At 39.8% G+C, this 18,006-nt stretch overlaps 1 protein-coding gene across 3 annotated transcripts; it reads right to left on the minus strand.

The window, feature by feature from the left end:
- Nucleotides 1-1,510: 1,510 nt before the first annotated feature.
- ppp1r10 (protein phosphatase 1, regulatory subunit 10) lies at nt 1,511-16,171 on the minus strand. Of its 3 annotated transcripts, none has more exons than XM_060904707.1 (18): nt 14,393-15,823; nt 11,788-11,900; nt 11,587-11,673; nt 11,160-11,295; nt 11,005-11,056; nt 10,433-10,519; nt 10,138-10,269; nt 8,239-8,344; nt 8,010-8,113; nt 7,774-7,877; nt 7,520-7,679; nt 7,212-7,352; nt 6,872-7,118; nt 6,653-6,728; nt 6,237-6,449; nt 6,026-6,155; nt 3,095-3,460; nt 1,511-2,979 (listed from the first exon to the last, which is right to left on the minus strand). In XM_060904707.1, exons 2-18 carry the CDS (start codon nt 11,892-11,894, stop codon nt 2,855-2,857), a joined length of 2,373 nt encoding a protein of 790 aa, XP_060760690.1. In that variant the 5' UTR covers nt 11,895-11,900; nt 14,393-15,823; the 3' UTR covers nt 1,511-2,854. The 3 variants fall into 3 exon arrangements, with proteins under 3 accessions (XP_060760690.1, XP_060760689.1, XP_060760688.1); XM_060904706.1 differs by lacking the exon at nt 14,393-15,823 and adding an exon at nt 12,020-12,588; XM_060904705.1 differs by lacking the exon at nt 14,393-15,823 and adding an exon at nt 15,846-16,171 and having other exon boundaries at nt 1,514-2,979.
- Between the last annotated feature and the right edge of the window lie 1,835 nt (nt 16,172-18,006).

An 18,006-nucleotide genomic window follows, 5' to 3' on the forward strand; every position in this document is an offset into this window, starting at 1 on the left:
GTGGTCCAAAGTCCTCTTTTCAGATGAAGGTAAATTTTGTATTTCAATTTGGAAATCAAGGTCCTAGAGTCTGGAAGAAGAGTGGAGAAGCAGAGAATCCAAGGTGTTTGAAGTCCAGTGTGACGTTTCTGCAGTCTATGATGATTTAGGATGCCCTGTCGTCTGCTGGTGTTCATCTGTTGGTGTTTTATCAAGTCCAAAGTCAATGCAGCCATCTACCAGGAGATTTTAGAGCACTTCATGCTTCCATCTGCTGACAAGCTTTATGGAGATGCCGATTTCCTTTTCCAGCAGGACTCAGCACCTGCCCACAGTGCCAAAACTACTACCAAATGGTTTGCTGACCATATTACTGTGCTTGATTGGCCAGCCAACTTGCCTGACCTGAACCCCAGAGAGAATCTACAGCATACTGTCAAGAGGAAGCTGAGAAACACCCGACCCAAAAATATATATGAGCTGAAGGCCACTATCAAAGCAACTTGGGCTTCAGTAACACCTCAGCAGTGCCACGCCACATTGATGCAGTAATTCATGGTAAAGGAGCCCCAACCAAGTATTGAGTGTAGAAATGAATATGCTTTTCAAAAGTTGGACATTTCTGTATTGTAAATGCTTTTTTGATTGATCTTAGGAAATATTCTAATAATTTGAGATACCAGATTTCTGATTTTCATAAGCTATAAGCCATGATCATTAAAATTAAAACAAAAAAAAGCTTGAAATATTTCACTTTGCATGTAATTGAATATAGAATATATGAAAGTTTACTTTTTGAATTAAAATATGAAAAAAAACCCTCACGATATTCTAAATGTTTGAGATACACTAGTCTATACAGTCATGAGTAAGTAAGGAATAAAACACTGGCAATGTGCTGTTATTTTCAGTGTTTTATTCCTCTTATACAATAATAATAAACCACCACAGCAATCTGCCATTGATTACAACTTTTTAAATAAAGAACTTCATACTTTTCATCCATTTATAGTCACATTTAATGATGAACATTCACAAAACAAGTTAGTTTCAACTATAAGCAGACGTTTCCTCACTACCATCTCTTTTCTCTCAAAGTTAATCACTCAAAAAAAAAAGCTTCATGTTACTGAGAAAATGGAAAGCGTAACTTAAAGACAGAGAACTTATCTGTGTCATAGAACTTAGTTACAGCTTTACCTCTGACTGTTACAGGACTAACACTGGAGACGCTTTCCAAAACATCTGTGTAAACATCACAGAAAACCTCACAATTATACATTTTTTAAATTAAAAATAATAATCTGTTTATATGGCATGACAACTGTACCTGTAGTCCTTGTGTAAATTGTTACTATAGAAACAACGCATTAGAATTAGCACTTTGCTGTAAATTGCTTGTGCTTTCCTAGAAAATTAATAATTTATTATCGGACCAATATAATATAACCTCAATTAATAGTTTCATTTTATCTTTTTACCTTAATCTCTCCCCCTGTCTCATTTTAAAAAGTTGTTTTATTTATTTTCCAACTACTATGATTATTACTCGACAACAGTTTATTTTTATAACATTTATTACATGTAGAAAAATCCTTGACAGGTTTTATATATGCTTATAAATGTGTCTTTGCAGCATATTGTAAATCAGACACACTAATATAACACAAACAAAACCTCATTTGGATAGAGGTAAAAATAAAAAATATATATTTAAAAAAAATCTGACTTTTTACAAAAAAACCGGAAAAAGAAAGACAAACAATGAATCCAGTCCCACAAGAGACACAAAGGCCACTGTTTTCACAGAAAACACTAGTGCTGGCCCAAAGAGTGGTTCAGAGGCTTCAGCTCAGTTCAGCACTGCTGTATGAGGACACATGTGACATGACCATGACCAGGACAAGTCATAGATTGAGAGTGAATACACGGGGACACACACACAGACTGAATGAAATAACAATGAATGATAACACCCTAATTGTCCTGATTGTCATTTTTTAAACACAAGTCCTGTTTAGAATATCCAAAAACATGAACAGCAATGTAGGGAACGTTATGAGCCATGCAGACTTTTCGTGTGCACCACCTTTATATCAGCCGAGGACACAGCTGTTCATCCAACAGCTTTTGGAATAAAGATGGTGAGGTGCTAGAATGTGCTGTTATATACCACAGGTGATAACAGAGTCACTGTCTATAAAGTGAACCTGCTTAAAACGGAGAAGCAGCACATTTCCAACCATTCTAGAATTAAAAAAAAAAACAAAAAACTTGCATCTCAGATGTTCTTATAGTGCTGAACCAAATTCATAGTCTCAGTTTATATATATATAAAAAAAGAAAATAATAATAATAATAATAATAATAATAATAATAAAAAAGAAGGGGAAAAAAATCATAAGTACCACCAAAGCAAATACAACTCGTATAACAGTGTAAATCAAAAGGTAAGCTACAATAGTGGTCATCAAAGAGTGGCACATTTTTCAGCAGTTTTAAGTCAGGGTCATATTACATCAAAAATATATATATATAATATCTACACGAGTGATCTTAACACTGAGTGTTTATATTTACACAAGAGGAGCTTATTTACACACAATCACTGCAGGTTTGTTCTTATGAAGAAGTCATTAATAAGCTTAATAAGACAAACGAGGGAAAACGGTGTTGAGGTTCGGCCGGACTATTGGTGCATCTCCTCTGATCAGGCAGCTGTAAACACTGAAGAGGAATCAAATGGTCTTGTTTGAAAAAAGAAAAAGAAGAAGAAGAAGAAGTCTTCCATGTGCTCTACTGCCCTCTAATGAAAGTAAGTGGCAGGATCACAACCAGTGTGTTCAGGGTTGAGGAGAGTCTACTGAGGTCCGAGTTAATGTCCATGCTGAGGGGGTAGAGGAGGACCGTTCACACCCGGATGGTAGAACGCGCAGTTGTTTTCGTATCTGCAGTTCCCTTTCATCATGAAATGCCGACACACAGGTCTTTTGGACATGTCTGATGAGAAAGGAGGCATTAATTAGTTAAACCTAAGCTCACAAAGATGCCAGTATGTTAAGAGGAAATAAATAAATAAATAAAAACTCAATAAAAGCATTAGATATGATCTTACCACCCATGTTGTTGTGTCCTCCACGTGGTCCCCCTCGTCCTCCCCGTCCTCTAAATCCTTGATCTCCTCCTCTTCCTCTTCCACGGTGGAAATGGCCGCCCCGGTGTGGTCCTCCCCGCATAGAGTCGTCTCCCCAGTAGTTTCCGTTGTCCCCTCCTCTGCCCTGAGGTCCGGGTGGAGGACCCATCATGCGTGGACCTCCTCCACCGAATGGGGGTCCGTGCCCATGAGGAGGGGGCGGGTGACTGAAATGAGGCCCGCCAGGTGGCTTGTTTGGTGGGTAACCGCCATTCATGGGCATTTGCATGTTCATGTTGTTGTTGTTAATGTTCACGCCAGGACCGTGGCCAAGCAGACCCGCGTTCACTATGAACGAGAAATCACAAGGCAAATAGTTTTAATAATGACATTGTTCCAGTAACACTGAAGTAATAATCCAGTGTGTTTTAATCTAATCAGCACCTACTGTATACACACACATCCAACTACTGTATATAAAGCATAGCTAATAAACTCATCAGGGTTCCTATACAGTTTCCATACTCAAATTCCTAGACAATATTTGACACCACGGTACAAACAACTATTGATGTAAATTATTTTAAACTCCAACTGTTGTATTGTGAGTATATCAGCTAGCATGTTGCCAAACAATTGCCAGAAGCAAGCAAGTAATTACTGATGATATATATTTTTTCCATAGGGTCCAAAATTTCTAGGGCTCCCTGTGGCAAGGTACTGTAGCTCCGATAAATTGGTTAAAACCAAATCCAGATAAGTTAAACGCACAGCATTTTATTCAAGCTGCAATGCTAAAACAAACAACGCAGCGTTATTCTGTTTTTGCCATGTAAATTTGAAAAGCTTAACCGATACCATCCACCTGTAACCGAAACAGGAGGGATATTCATGTACAACTCATTAAAAGAAAAGCAAACAGAAGTGCACTGACTTTGCTTCATTAAATATTAGATGGAGTAAAACTGTTTAGTGTAAATACTGTTCAATAAAGAACTATAAGTCAAATAACAAACAAACAAACCAATCATACATTAAAATAATGCATTTTGAAAAAACACAGAACTAAGAATAAGATGCAAAATCAGTGGTCACGAAAAGTTTAGAACCCTCACACTCTCCCTCTGTCTTTTTAGGTCTCTGCTTCTGTCATAAGCGCGCACACGCATGCATGTCAACCCCCAGAGAATGAAAAGCAGTAGATCAGCTTGCGTGATGCAGTCACGCCCTTCTAGGCGGGGTCTGCGGGCATGGTTCTCACCTCGCCTTGATGCCGGATGATCGGATTATGAAACCGCCTTGAACTTGTCGTCACTGCGAATCTTTTTTTTCCTTTTGGAGAATTCATTATTCATGATCACCACAGCATGTGACCGTGAGCTGGCCTACTGGTTAGCGTGTCCACCTCTTGATCAGGAGATTGTGAGTTCTACTCACGGTCGGGTCATACCAAAGACCATCATAAAAATGGTACCTACTGCCGTCTGGCAAGGCACGCTGCAATACAGATGCGAGTGGGGAGTCAGACTCTCGTGGTTACCAGAGGACTAGCCCCGCACTATAGGTGAGAGGCTGAGGGCTACGGAGATCGGCGCCACCCTATGCACCACATGGCGTGGGAAGGACTTTTGATTGACCACAGCATGTGTCATCTTTTTTTTTTTGACAAATACTGGTATGATTTGTTGTAACATGTGAGCTCATTCACTGCAAAAAACATCTTAGCAAGTGAAAATATCTTGAAAATAGTTTAAATGATCTAGCATTTCCTATTAGAAGAATACAAGACACCAATTTTGAGATTAAACCTAGTTCTAGATTGAAACCAACTTATTCTAAGATGTCTTATCAAGTAAAAATATCTGTCCATGCAGCAAGATAATTTCACTAGTATTAAGTCATTTTCTCCTCAAATTCAGGTTTCAATTTTTTGCAGTGTTGCTGATTGGCTAGAACTATAACGCGAGCCAATGGAATGGCGCGATAGAGCGATACGGTTTAGGTTAAACATCATCGCGCCGTTCTACTGGCTCTCGGCTTCACTTAACATGACTATTTGATGCTGTAGACTTGTATCCCGTGTGCCGAAAACAGCTGAAGCGAGGTCAGAAGAGCGAATCCAACAGCGTTCGCTGATTATTTTGTAACGCGGTAGCTTTTAGAACTAAAAGCGGTAGGTAGGTAGTATTCACCGGTCAAAACTGGTAGACTACCGTGTGAATCGGTGGAGTTGGTGAGTATGTAAGCAATGGAAACACAAAGGAAACCAGTTGCATCCTGCTGCACAGACTGGTTGAGTGACAGACATCCATACACACACACACGTTGAAATATGAAGATAAAACATGGCAGTAAGACAGTTTTCAGGCTAAGTAGTCTAGTGCGCCAGACATAAATAAGCGCAAACATGTTCTCACACACACAGAAAGAGAGAAGCATTGTCATGCAGATACACAAATACACACAGTTTGTAATCATTCACACCTTGGGGCAGTCCCACGACACCGGCAAAACTTTCCAGCCATTAGAAAACCTGCAATTACCCATGTGCATTTGCACAGATTTCTTTTTTCCCCTCTGCAGAGGTCCGATGTAGCCCAACATGCTGACGTCAGATAGTTCGCTGATGGCAGACGCCACAGAAATCACCTCAGACATACTGTACGCACGTCTTACCTTGTTTAAATTCAACGACACCAAACTGACACTGGTTTGAACATTTTGACTTAATTTTAGAAAACAAAGTAGGTGCAACAGTCTGGAAACACAAATTTTTTTTCAAACTTTATTTTCATTTTTCCATACTTATCCAGACCTGGACATGACCAAAATCAAATTCTGTACTGCGTAGGAACCCTGATTTATACGAAGCATATGATCTACACTTTCTTCTGTGTAATCTGAAGTGCTTACGAGGTGGAGCATTGCCCTGCTGGTTTTGGTTCTGATTCTGCTGCAGAGATCCCAAAAGCTGTTTGATCTTGTCAGAGAAATCAGGCTGCTTAATGAGGTCCTCTGCTGACTGGTTAGAACCCTGAGCCCCCTAAAATATACATCAGAGACAAACAAATTAGCCGCTGACCAACAAAAAGAGGAAGACAGCGACACACACTGAGAAACGCACCATGATGGAGCTGAGGAGTTCTTGGACGTTCATAGCTGGATTGTTGGGAGGTGGAGCATTGCTCTGAGCTTGGGGGCTGCGGTTGCTGTTCAGGCTGACCATGAGATTAGCAAGGACAGGAGGTAGCTTGGAGCCCTCCTGGGTCGCAGCAGGAGGGCCCGATGCAGCAGTATCGGCAGTTTCCATATAGCTATCGTCCATCATCGTGCAGTCCTGGGTCATCACAGAGACAGAGGACATAACAGGTAAAGGAAACAATCTCCCATGAAGAACTTTTAAATCAAAATTGATACTAATTACGTCTGAAAATCAGCTAGCTAACAAGAGTTCTCCTGTGATATCAGAGACGCACACGACCCACTGAGATATTAGATTTCAATTCCCTGATACGCGAGTGAAGAAATCAAGGTTCGTACCTCGTCTAGAGGAATGAGACGTGGCGGCATTGGCTCGTAAGGCTCTGGATCTGGCTCGTGTGGGCTGTCTGGGACACTAAACAGGAAAACAAGGACAACTTTAGACCTACAGGGCATGATATTAAAAAGTGTCCAAAACATATCTAGGAACACATGCTCGAGGATGGGACAGGTTTTTTTTTTTTAAAGCCATAAGTTTCCAAGCAAATTAATCCTCACCTCTCCTTGTTGAGGAAGATCTCCTGGAGGATGCCCATCTCTCTGTCCCTCTGGGTCAGCTTCTCACTGCTGTTGGACCCTGAAATGACCAGACTGCCTGACAGGGTCAAAGGTCGCGGTGGTGTCCAGGGCACCCGCTCTTCCATGGCGTCATGCGAGAGTCGACGGGCCATCTCGAACGTGTGCCTGTCCATCATCAGCTCCCGCTTGGCTGCTTCACCAAAATCTTTAATCTTATTGACGTTTACTGAGGAAGGAACAAACAATATCAATCACCACCTGCAAAACTACCTTCGTCTGAACACGTACATATCTGTGAGTCGGAAAGTTCCATCTTTACCTCTTTCTGTCTCATCCAGATCGAAGTAAAAGTATTCTTTGAGCTGCTCTTCCTCAGCCCAGCGAACACTCTTCTTTTTCTTGCCTTTCTTTGTCAGGCTCTCTTCCTCTCCACGTGGCTCTGACAGTGCATTCGGCTTATCTGTACAAGACAAAGAGGCATTTTTTTTATTTAGTAAGGTCAGAAAACATCTTCACGATCACGTACCTCAGTGTTCCAGTCACCTTCACTTCATACCACTATACATTTAATAACTTGCAGCACGCCTAATAGTCCTCTGTAAAGTCAGGGGAGTTCAGTGAACTCACCAGTGTCCATAGCTTCAGGGTCCTCCGTGGGGACAGGCGTCCCTGGCTGTTCCAGGTCTTGGGGCTCGTGTGGAGGAGTGTGAGACGCAGGAGCCTCGGGGGAAGGCGGCTTGGTCTGCGTGCTTGAGTATGGCTGCGACTTGCTTTCAAACGGACATGGCTGTGGAAAATTAGGAGAAAAGCGAATAAGTGACTTTTGCTGGTTTATTTATTCCTCTGGAAGAACAGCTTAAAAAAAAAAAAAAAAAAAAAACCTTGTTAGAGGTAGGAGAGACTGCCTTAGGTTTCTTCTTCTTGATCTTGATTCCAGGCACTGGAGCAGAATTGAGCGCATCCAGAAAGCCCAGGCTCTCCATAGCTAATGGAATGAACAAACAAAACAAAACACATTTAAAACAGACTGGCAAGCTTCATAAACAGGCAAAAAAAAAAAAGTATTTAAATTAAATTACATCATTATGTGCATAAAATCCCAAAATGGTATACTTACGTTGTGGAGGAATGAGCTTGACTTTGATTTCTTTGGCTGAGTTCGGGGTGGTGTTAAGAGGCTTGTACTTTTTCTCCACAGGCGGAGCATCAGATAAACCAGAGCTGGAGGGCGCAACATAACAGAGATTAAAATTCAACCATATCACCAGCAGAGAGCAGCAAATGCACCAGGATTTCTTCATGGCAGGTTTTTTTTAACTGGGTTATTATTAAAAAGTCTAACTTGCCTAGGCCTCTTAAGTACAGCAGGTTTGATGTTGTATTTATCTCCCAGCTGGGGGACTGCAGGAACCTTTTTCGTAGGGACGGGTGTTGGAGTCTCGACCTCCAAACCTGTTCAAATTAAGATACGTAAATTATGTAATGAAAGAGCAATGCTTATAAAAAACACCAGACAAAACCTAAAACATTATTAAACATACTAGCAATTAACATATTACATTAACATTCTCTCACTGAGCATAATGCAAAATCCAGCCCAATATATTAACATCAGGGCTGGACATTAATGGCCACCCGCCCGACTGTCCGGGACAAGTAACTGTTTGGTCCAGACAAGTCAAACCAGCAACTGCTGGTCCAAAGGGACAAGATGAATTATTCCCAGTTGTTCAAGGAGTCTCTTGCATATTGACAGCGGTTCCTTGATGTCCACAAATTAGATACAACATCCCGGAATCTAGAGCGAGAGAGCGCAAGAGCATCCCAATTGCGCTGTCTTATTAAGTAGGCCAATCAGTGTTGTGTGTGGGCAGGCTTTACGTCTTCTCTCCCAGACCAAGAGTCCATCAGCATCATGGCAGAGTGCCCAAAAAAACGGAAATACAAAACCCAGACTACACAAAAGTGTACCCTTACCTAATGGGGTAAAATAATGACAGTGTTGCGTGCTGTACTGTTCGTACCAGTGACTTTAGCATTGCCCATGGTGGGGTAAACGATTGTAAAAGACATGCTGAGGTGAGTTTAACAGTGTTATTTGTTCATGTGCAGATTATTTACACTCGCTGGAGAGCTACCAACACTACATAAGGCCAAACTCCTTGAAGACTTGCTTAAAGTTGCAACAGAATATAAAATATGAGTAATAAGCAGTTTACATAAATAGTATAAGTAATCTACATATTTTATGGTCGCATCTACATATAAGCCGATCTAATTTGGTTTACAGACAAGAAAAAAATTACTCGAGGTATTACATATAGCTACCCCAGACAATACAGTAATGATACCTTATGCTTTTAGATCTTTTAGGGACTGTTGAAAATCACCATTTTTATAGTAATTATTCAAGAGTTACATTAATAAAGTTCCAATAAAACTAGTTCAATCCCCTCAGTGATCCGGCTGTGTTGTTTATGAAACTCCGGGGAAGCCAAGTACAACAGGTGTGTGTGTAAAAATAACCACGGCATAATGTCTAATTATAAAACTCTGAATTCATTGAAATGGCAATCAAATATGTCAATAAAATAAATATCTATGCTGAATCATCATTTCATTTGGACACTCATTGTGTTTTTCTTTTGTATGGTTCACATTAACACATTATTGTAAAATATTTTACAGGAATTTTATGAACTCGCTTCCGGCTTGGTTTCATTCATGATTCAGTCACTCTCATCATGTCCAACTTGTTTTCTTTTGGTTTCATTTCTTTAAATAAATTTTTTACTTCACGTTTTACTGGATTAATCAAAGATTTAACTTTACCTCCTCCAGAAGCTTTGAATTTGAGTGAGTCTAACTTTTAAAACTGTAGATCAGGTAATGGGTTAGACATTAGAAGTTAGAACACCACACACACCATAATGGGGCAGTGGATAGTTTTTGGTTTATTGTTACAGTTAAAGTTTGAGTTGTACTGAAAAATTATAAAAATCATTAAAGCTAGAGGATTATAACTATTCCTGCTTTTTGATAAACGTTGTTTATCGCCTTCCTTTTATTTAACTAGTAAATACATAGTAATTAAAAGGTTATGGTCAGGACAAGTGAAAAGTCTTGCTGCTTGTCCTGACTGGACAAGTGGATTAAGAAGTTAATGTCGAGCTCTGAACATTTCCACAAAATATAAAACAGATTGTAAATCAATGTGATATTTAAAGCTGGAGACCAGACCAGACCTGTGGAGCGAATCTTCGCATGACTAGGTGCATGGGCCTTTGGCTTTTCTCTTTTCCTCTCCTCTTCTGTCCCTTTCTCCCCAGCCTTTACCTCAGGGCGCAGTTTAAGTTCTTCCTTCTTTCGTTTCTTGTCTGAAAAACATTACGAGCGTGATGAGTATTGACGCACCACATAAAGGAATATGAACTCGTTTTTTTTATTGCATTATGGAAAATGATGTGGGTGAGAATGAAACACAAGAGGGTGATGAAATCCCTAAAAAAATGAAATGAACGAAAGAGAAGAACGCATTACCGTTAGGCGAGGCGCCACTGGAAACACTCTGAGAGCGAATGATGGCCATCCAACCTTCCACCAGAATCAAGGCAAGCTTTCTCAACTCTGCAAAAAACAAAGCCAAAAGACACGGCTGAGCAAACAGGAAGAAATCTCAATAAAAGTGTTAATCCAGGCATTAAAGCTCGACGGCCTTTTGATTTCATAAAATCGGTGAAATTTTGTTCCCTCTGAAATTTGGTCATGTTTATGTCTGTAATACCTTTATTGGCCTTAACTTCATTAATTGTTCCATTTATATAAAAAAAAAACCTAATAAAATTGGAAGTCTGTGATTCGAATTCAGTAGCTTTCAGTTCACTAAACAAAAATAACTGGGTGTTGGGAAAATTCTTTTTATGACCGATACTTGAAAAATCTGAAAGGGAGTCTAGCTTTAATGGATTGTTTATAAGGTGTGACTGGGCACAACTAATAGAGTGCTTTGCTATTTATACAATAAGAAGGCATCAGGAGACATTTCTCAACATGTTCCTCTAAGTTTTATCTCCATGTAAATAAACATCAGTGTCCCATGACTGGACTCTCACCTTCGGTCTCCCCGCTCTTGCTCAGATGTTTAACCAACTTTGCTGTGTTGTTCTAGCATGAAAAAGAGGCAAAAATATTTTTTTTTAAATGAGAAAATATTCAAAAAACGGGATTATATGAACAGCAATGGCAAGAGCTCAGAGTAAAGCGCTACCTGTTTGAGATGGTCGACTGTGAGAGGCAGTTTCTGCAGAGTGAGCAGAATGAGCTGCAGCATTGGGGTATTGGTGGTCGTCTTAGCATAAGTCAACCAAGAGTTCAGCAACTTATAGCCACCAACACGGATAAATCTGTAAAGCAAAATTGCATTACATGGCATGGCATTTAGGAGACGCTTTTATCCAGAGCGATGTACAACGAGTGCAAAAGTCAGGTGCTGAACTTCTAAGCAAGAAAGTTCTAGTGCCAACTGAACAAGTGACAGCAATACCTCAGGTTATATTCTCAACTACCAATCCTCAAACAGCCAAGGAAACAAACCAACAGAATAAATTTAATCTGGGACAGATGCTTGTAAAGACTATAAAGTTACACTGTGGTCCTGTATGTGTGTACATACACACAAACACATATATACATACCGATTAAGAATGTCATGTGACTTGGTCTGCAGCAAGATATTCAGATACATGCACCTGCTGACCATTTTATGAGAGGCCTTCATAAGACTGCAGCAAAAAGAGGCAGAGGAAATCATGAGATTAGAGGAATAATCAAATGGTGTTCACCAACTCACAAAAAAAAATATCTCTGTATCTGTACAGCACGTGTTCAAGTCTCACCTGAATACTTTAGCAACACCCTCCAGGCTTCGGAGCTCACCATCCTTTCCCAATAGAGCCTCCACTCCTTTCAGCACTTCCCTGGGGTCCACTGGGCCCACGGCCATTACAGCCTACACACCAGACAGAGCACACAGAGAGAGAGAAAGAAAGAGAGAGAGAGGCATTTATACACTGTCTGAGGCTACACAATGGTTGTCACTGTGAAGTATCTTCATGGTAAGTGAATTACCAAGGCTGTTCCTAACCCTGAAGATTAAAAATGGTTTGGTCAATATAGATTTAGAGAGCTCATTGGAACACAAAACACCACATACAGGGGCTGAAATCAGCTCGGCATTATACATGCTTTGCTGGGCTACAAACCAAAGCCACAAAAAAAAAAACACCCAATAAGACACAACCCATCATGAAATTCCTGTCAGCTTTCTTATCCCATCATGCCACAAACACAAGTTTTGAATTTCGTCAATCTAAACAAAGAGCCGTTTGTTGAACATGACTGTATAATTGCATCACTTCAACAGACCTCAGGCCAAAATCAATCATGATCCCAGATCTATCCGACACCACAGCAAGGAGGCACTGATGGGACAGGTTGGGTCATGAGAAATAAAAGCAGCATGAGACTTTCCATACGCATGTTCATGAACCAGGCTGGGCCTGCTCTAAAATAAAAGCACTGGCATTTGAGTGCAAGAATGGCTAGCAAAGTACACACAGCTTTCGTGACATAAACTAAATTTGGGCAATTAAAAAATAAAAAATAGAATGATGAATTTAATCAACTTATGTGATGAAAAATGTATAGACATAATGAACATGACAAAATGATTTCCCCCAAACTCATCTCTGGCATACAACACTGTTTACGTACACGATTAAAATATACTCAAATGCCACAAAATAAACTGTATGCAAGTGACTTTTACTTGGGTGGTAATGTCTGGTCGGAATGAAAACCGACCAATATTAATGTTAGTTAATACTGCTCATAACATGCTGATATTTACTGTGGCACAAACTTTACATGTGTATTACAACTTTCCTCCAACACATGACCCACCTGCTCATGATGTTTGTGCAAATATTTGAAAGGGACTACATGCATGATTTTTGACATGGTCACTTTCCAAGCCTAGTTATAATTAAAACAACCTTTCAGTGTACTTGTTATTTTTAACAGGCAGTCATGTGTGAATTTATTTAATTGCATTTTGATTACAGAAAAGTTATTAAAATTACATATAAAAAATATGTAGTGGAGGAGAAATGTGCAAAAAGCTAAACACTCAACAACAATTTTATTATTCAACTGTTTCACTAGATCTGTGATCATTGTGATGCTCTGTGTGATTTCTATTACACAGTAAAATACCGAAGTATTGATCTCTTTCAAGAAGCTTTGTGGAGGGGATAAATAAATAAAATAGTCGGTCAGATTTGGATGAAAAAAAAAAATTCCCCAAAGTCAAGCAGAAATGAAAACACGTGCATGAGTCAGTACAACCCAGAACACACGCCTCCTTTCCAGGTAGCAGCAAAAACTGCTGAAGATAATCAGCAAACCACAGATGTAACCCTCACCTCATAATAGGATTGTGTACTACTTTCTCTAAGACAAACACTTATATAAAACCTGCAGCCCTAATTACTAAGCCTATATTTAAAAATAAGTGCATATTGTAATTTTATATATTTCTTACGAATATTCAAGCAATTATTACATACATCAGGATACATATTTTAAAACGTTAAAAACACTCCAGAGTTGTTGTTTTTTATGTAACAGCTACACTATGTTTCTATTAATTGGTCAAAAACTGTTCATACATTATAAATTAAAACTTTATGTTCCGATGGTGCCATCAGGTCGTGAAAACTGTTCAGTAATAAAAATCAATAGAAGTGACAGAGGTTGTTTACAAATAGATGAAACAGAGAAATTGATTTTTAATCCTGGAAAAGTATATATGCATATAAAACAAAGAACACCACCAAATGTTACGACTCTATGGACATGATACAGAACTAAAAGGATAAAACAATAGTGTAGGGCAATGTGTGATTAATAGATTTACAAAAAAAAAATTGTAAATAAATAAACCGTCTGCATGAGTAGTTCAAGTGATTGGGTCCACTGAGTTGTAACCTTACAGCAGACCAGCCTATGAGGAAATCTTGTTTTTTGGGTTTTTTTTTTAAACACTCTATTAAATAGGGCGGAATGGTAGGCGGTGCGGTGGGCGGAGCGACCGATGCTGTCTCTCTCTCGCCCCGCCCACTTTACGTCATCAGGCTTTAAGACTCTCCTTCAGCCGTTCAGTGTAAAGCAGAACCCAAGGAGCTTCGAACACGCACACGTTCTTTCTTCTGGACTGTACAATACCAAAACTACATCCGGGCTTTATTTTACACAACGGCAATATATTTTAATATCTAAAACTATGAGGTAAAGAATAAGCTTCAGCATGCAGCTTGTATCTTGAAAAATCTGTGTAATAATAAGGTAGTAGTTTTTTCCGAGTGGCGAGGATTAAAGTGTAAATAAACTTATTAAATCATTTGTAACCAGACAATGTGAGGAAATCATGTTGTGTCTTACCCGTAAAAGTGTTGTCGAAGTTTTTTTTAGTCTCTGAATTCAGTATCGAGCTCCGTTACACGGTACAATACACACTCCTGAAAATGTCACAACTGTTACTTAGACACGTACAACACAATAAGTAAACAAAGCTAATAAGTTACTCAGGGAACCCAGGAAAGACAAAAGTGAACGCGCCGGAAATGGAAATATCACAAATATTATACTAGTGAATAAACTTGTACGTTTGAAAACAAACATCACATCACATTTACAAATAGATGGAAAGAGTTATTCCTGGATTATAATTAAAGACCTTTATAAGGGTCATAAACATCAGTGTTTATCTCAGGTCTGGGACAAAAAATAGTAATAAGTTCATGCTTGTTTTTTTTTTTAAACACAATATAGCTACTGTTATCCTGAAAATGGAGTCAGAATAAATCTACATGACGAACCAAACCCGGTGATGATTTAACAATAACCAGAGCAGGCTGTGTTCAACAGACGCGTTATTATATAAATGGGGAATTTACAGAAAGCCCTACTGTGGCTTTCACCATCTGTCAGAACCCCTGCGTGCGCATGCGTGCTTCTTGGATTCCCCAAAGCGCACAGAAGCCCCGCCCTCTTTTCCCTTTTAACCGCTTCGCGTTCGTGAAGAAGCCCAGGCGCCATTTTGAAATATAGCTACCAGCCACGATGAAAAAGTATTTACGGTCATTTCATCCATTTATTCACAATCGTGCAGGAAAAAATTAAAATAAAATAAAAATCCGACCGATTCTGATCAAAAACAACACAAGGCAGCAAATTAAGCAAAACAAATCCGATCTGATCTGGTGATAACCCAAATCCGCCATTGCCCTTGTCATCTTAGCTAGCAAACGACAACTTGTCCGCCATTTTAGAAAGCAAAACATGAGCTTCGACACATTTCGCAGCAAAAAAAAAAAAAACACCACACTATAAGCTAACCCAACTGCCATGTATACACTTTTTTTGAGGTTTATTTCACCCGGAGCTACAAAAGATAAGCCAGTATTAATCAAACATTTCAGCCCCTGTAGTAGGAGTATATATCCACAGTCTTCATCGTGCAATCTTTATGGGCAGATTGCGTTGAAATGTACATCCCAATGAGCTCTGGTTTCAAAAGCACAAAGTTAATTACATCCTGTTTTTTATGCGGCAATCTTTATGAATAGATTGCTTATGAGAAGCGATCGCTAGCTTATATTTAGTTTCTTTTAAATAATTAAATGGAATATGAATCCGTCTCACACACACAAAGAGAAACAGGGCGTTGTAGCCACTGCTAACTTTGCGGTGTGAGCTCATACGCTAACTAGCTAGCTTTTACTCGCTTTATTTAGCATCACAGCTTTCAAGTAAGAATTTATCATTTTCAAGACAGGCAACTAACTGATTAACTTAAATTTCGATTCAAATTGGTTTGAAAGTAAACACTTACTATTTATAACTCTCCTCTGCGGCTCGGGTACCTATAATATTTTTGTGCTTAAAACAGCAACAATTTTCAGAACAGTTGTTTTTTTTTAAAGACAGATTAAACTGTCATGGACTCTATAATCATTTTGACTGAAAATGACTTAATGGGCGGGAATGATGTGGCTAGAATGCTAGCTTTTCCTTCTTGAATAATCTGGAGCAAAAAAGTAGAAGTCAAATGTCCGTTACTCGAGTAGAAAAAACATTTTTGGGGGGACTTTTGTCTTCAGACAGTTGGAAAAATCCTCGACGCCAAGATCTTCTGTGAAATGTGAGTTCGATACCTGAAACAAAGCAGATTAACACACGACGATTAGGATTAAAAAAAAAACATGATGGATGTAGAAAGGGAGAAAATATGTTTTTTTAAAAATGGCTCACACTTTGACAATAATAAAGTAAAAAAAAAAAAACCATAATGAAGATGAAATAGCGTTTGAAAAGATTGTGGAAACCACCCCCGCACAAACACTTACCTCAGACAAATCCAGGAATGAGCGAGAAGGGTGGGACTGTTTTTATATACTGATGACGTTTTTTTCGTCATAAAGCACTTTGAGCATGCGCAGTTCGGACCGTCAGCTATGGCGCATGCGTTCTTATTCGAAATGACCTTCTGTTCATCAAGGACAACAGCCCATCCCCCATCATGTCCCCTTTTCATTATTTCAGAATCAGAATCATGTTTATTGGCCAAATCTGTTGACACACCAATTAATTCGGTTCGGGGAGAAGGAAAAAAAGAATGAATATATGTTGTTTAAACCTAAAAGAACAGAATTGCATTAAGATAACTCTGAGTTGACAAAAACAATCAAATTTCCTGTTGAGTTATTACAGTTTAAGAGAAGACATTATGGCAGGGGTGTCAAAACATTTTGCAAAGAGGGCCAGTTTTGGTGAGGTCAAAACGTGTGGGGGCCGACCATTCAAGCCTGACATTCTTTGAACCATTAACATTAAATGCAAATGAACTATTTAATGAAATTTTTTTATTGCAAATGGCATACTTTTAATTTCTTCACATCGAAGAAATGAAAAGACAATAAACAATACTGGACAATGTGCAATATAAAGTGTAATATAATGTGCAATACCTCTTCCATTGGCCCTTCCCCCCGCCCCTTCCCCATATCTTATTCTTTTTTATATTTGTATATGCAAATACCTAATTTAATTTATCAGAAGTTTTTTCTCTATTTCTATTCTCTGTTTATCCTGTAATGATGCTACTGGAATTTTAATTTCCCTGAGGGAACCCGCCCAAAGGGCGGCACGGTGGTGTAGTGGTTAGCGCTGTCGCCTCACAGCAAGAAGGGCCAGGTTCGAGCCCCGTGGCCGGCGAGGGCCTTTCTGTGTGGAGTTTGCATGTTCTCCCCGTGTCCACGTGGGTTTCCTCCGGGGGCTCCGGTTTCCCCCACAGTCCAAAGACATGCAGGTGAGGTTAACTGGTGACTCTAAATTGACCGTAGGTGTGAATGGTTGTCTGTGTGGCCAAGTTTACATTAGACCGTATCTGTCTTGTTTTCTTCACGGATGCACTGTCCGTTTACATTAAAACGCCTGGAAACGCCGGGAAACGGGAATCCGCCAGCGTCCACGTATTCAATCCAGATCGTGTCTGATCCGGTGCTGTGTAAACATTGAGAATACGCGGATACGCTGTGCTGAGCTCTAGCTGGCGTCGTCATTGGACAACGTCACTGTGACATCCACCTTCCTGATTCGCTGGCGTTGGTCATGTGACGCGACTGCTGAAAAACGGCGCGGACTTCCGCCTTGTATCACCTTTCATTAAAGAGTATAAAAGTATGAAAATACTGCAAATACTGATGCAAATACTGCCCATTGTGTAGTTATGATTGTCTTTAGGCTTGCCATCCTTCCACTTGCAAGTGGTAAGTGATGCGCATACCCGATATGCACTGAGAGCACACACACAGCGGCTCAGTCCCGAATTACTGCTCGTGCACTTCACTCACGCGGTCTATGAGCTGCGCAGGGCCGGAGTGCGCACCCTCCAGAGGGCACTCGCTGTTCAGGGCGGAGTGATTTGGAGCGCAGGATGCCTGCGGAGCCGAGCGTATCCGTGTATTGGCGTTGCTGTGTGCAGGCGAATCGTG

Source organism: Neoarius graeffei, chromosome 22, assembly GCF_027579695.1.
Source record: "Neoarius graeffei isolate fNeoGra1 chromosome 22, fNeoGra1.pri, whole genome shotgun sequence".
In the NCBI taxonomy this organism is placed as follows: domain Eukaryota; kingdom Metazoa; phylum Chordata; class Actinopteri; order Siluriformes; family Ariidae; genus Neoarius; species Neoarius graeffei.

Excerpts from the sequence above, each read along its gene's own strand:
- ppp1r10 (XM_060904707.1), bottom strand. The coding sequence starts at position 11,894 with ATGGCCGTGGGCCCAGTGGACCCCAGGGAAGTGCTGAAAGGAGTGGAG. Across the intron at positions 11,296-11,586 it reads TCACATGACATTCTTAATCG|ATTTATCCGTGTTGGTGGCT; the intron begins GTATGTATATAT and ends TTTGCTTTACAG. Across the intron at positions 11,057-11,159 it reads CAGTCGACCATCTCAAACAG|AACAACACAGCAAAGTTGGT; the intron begins GTAGCGCTTTAC and ends TTTTCATGCTAG.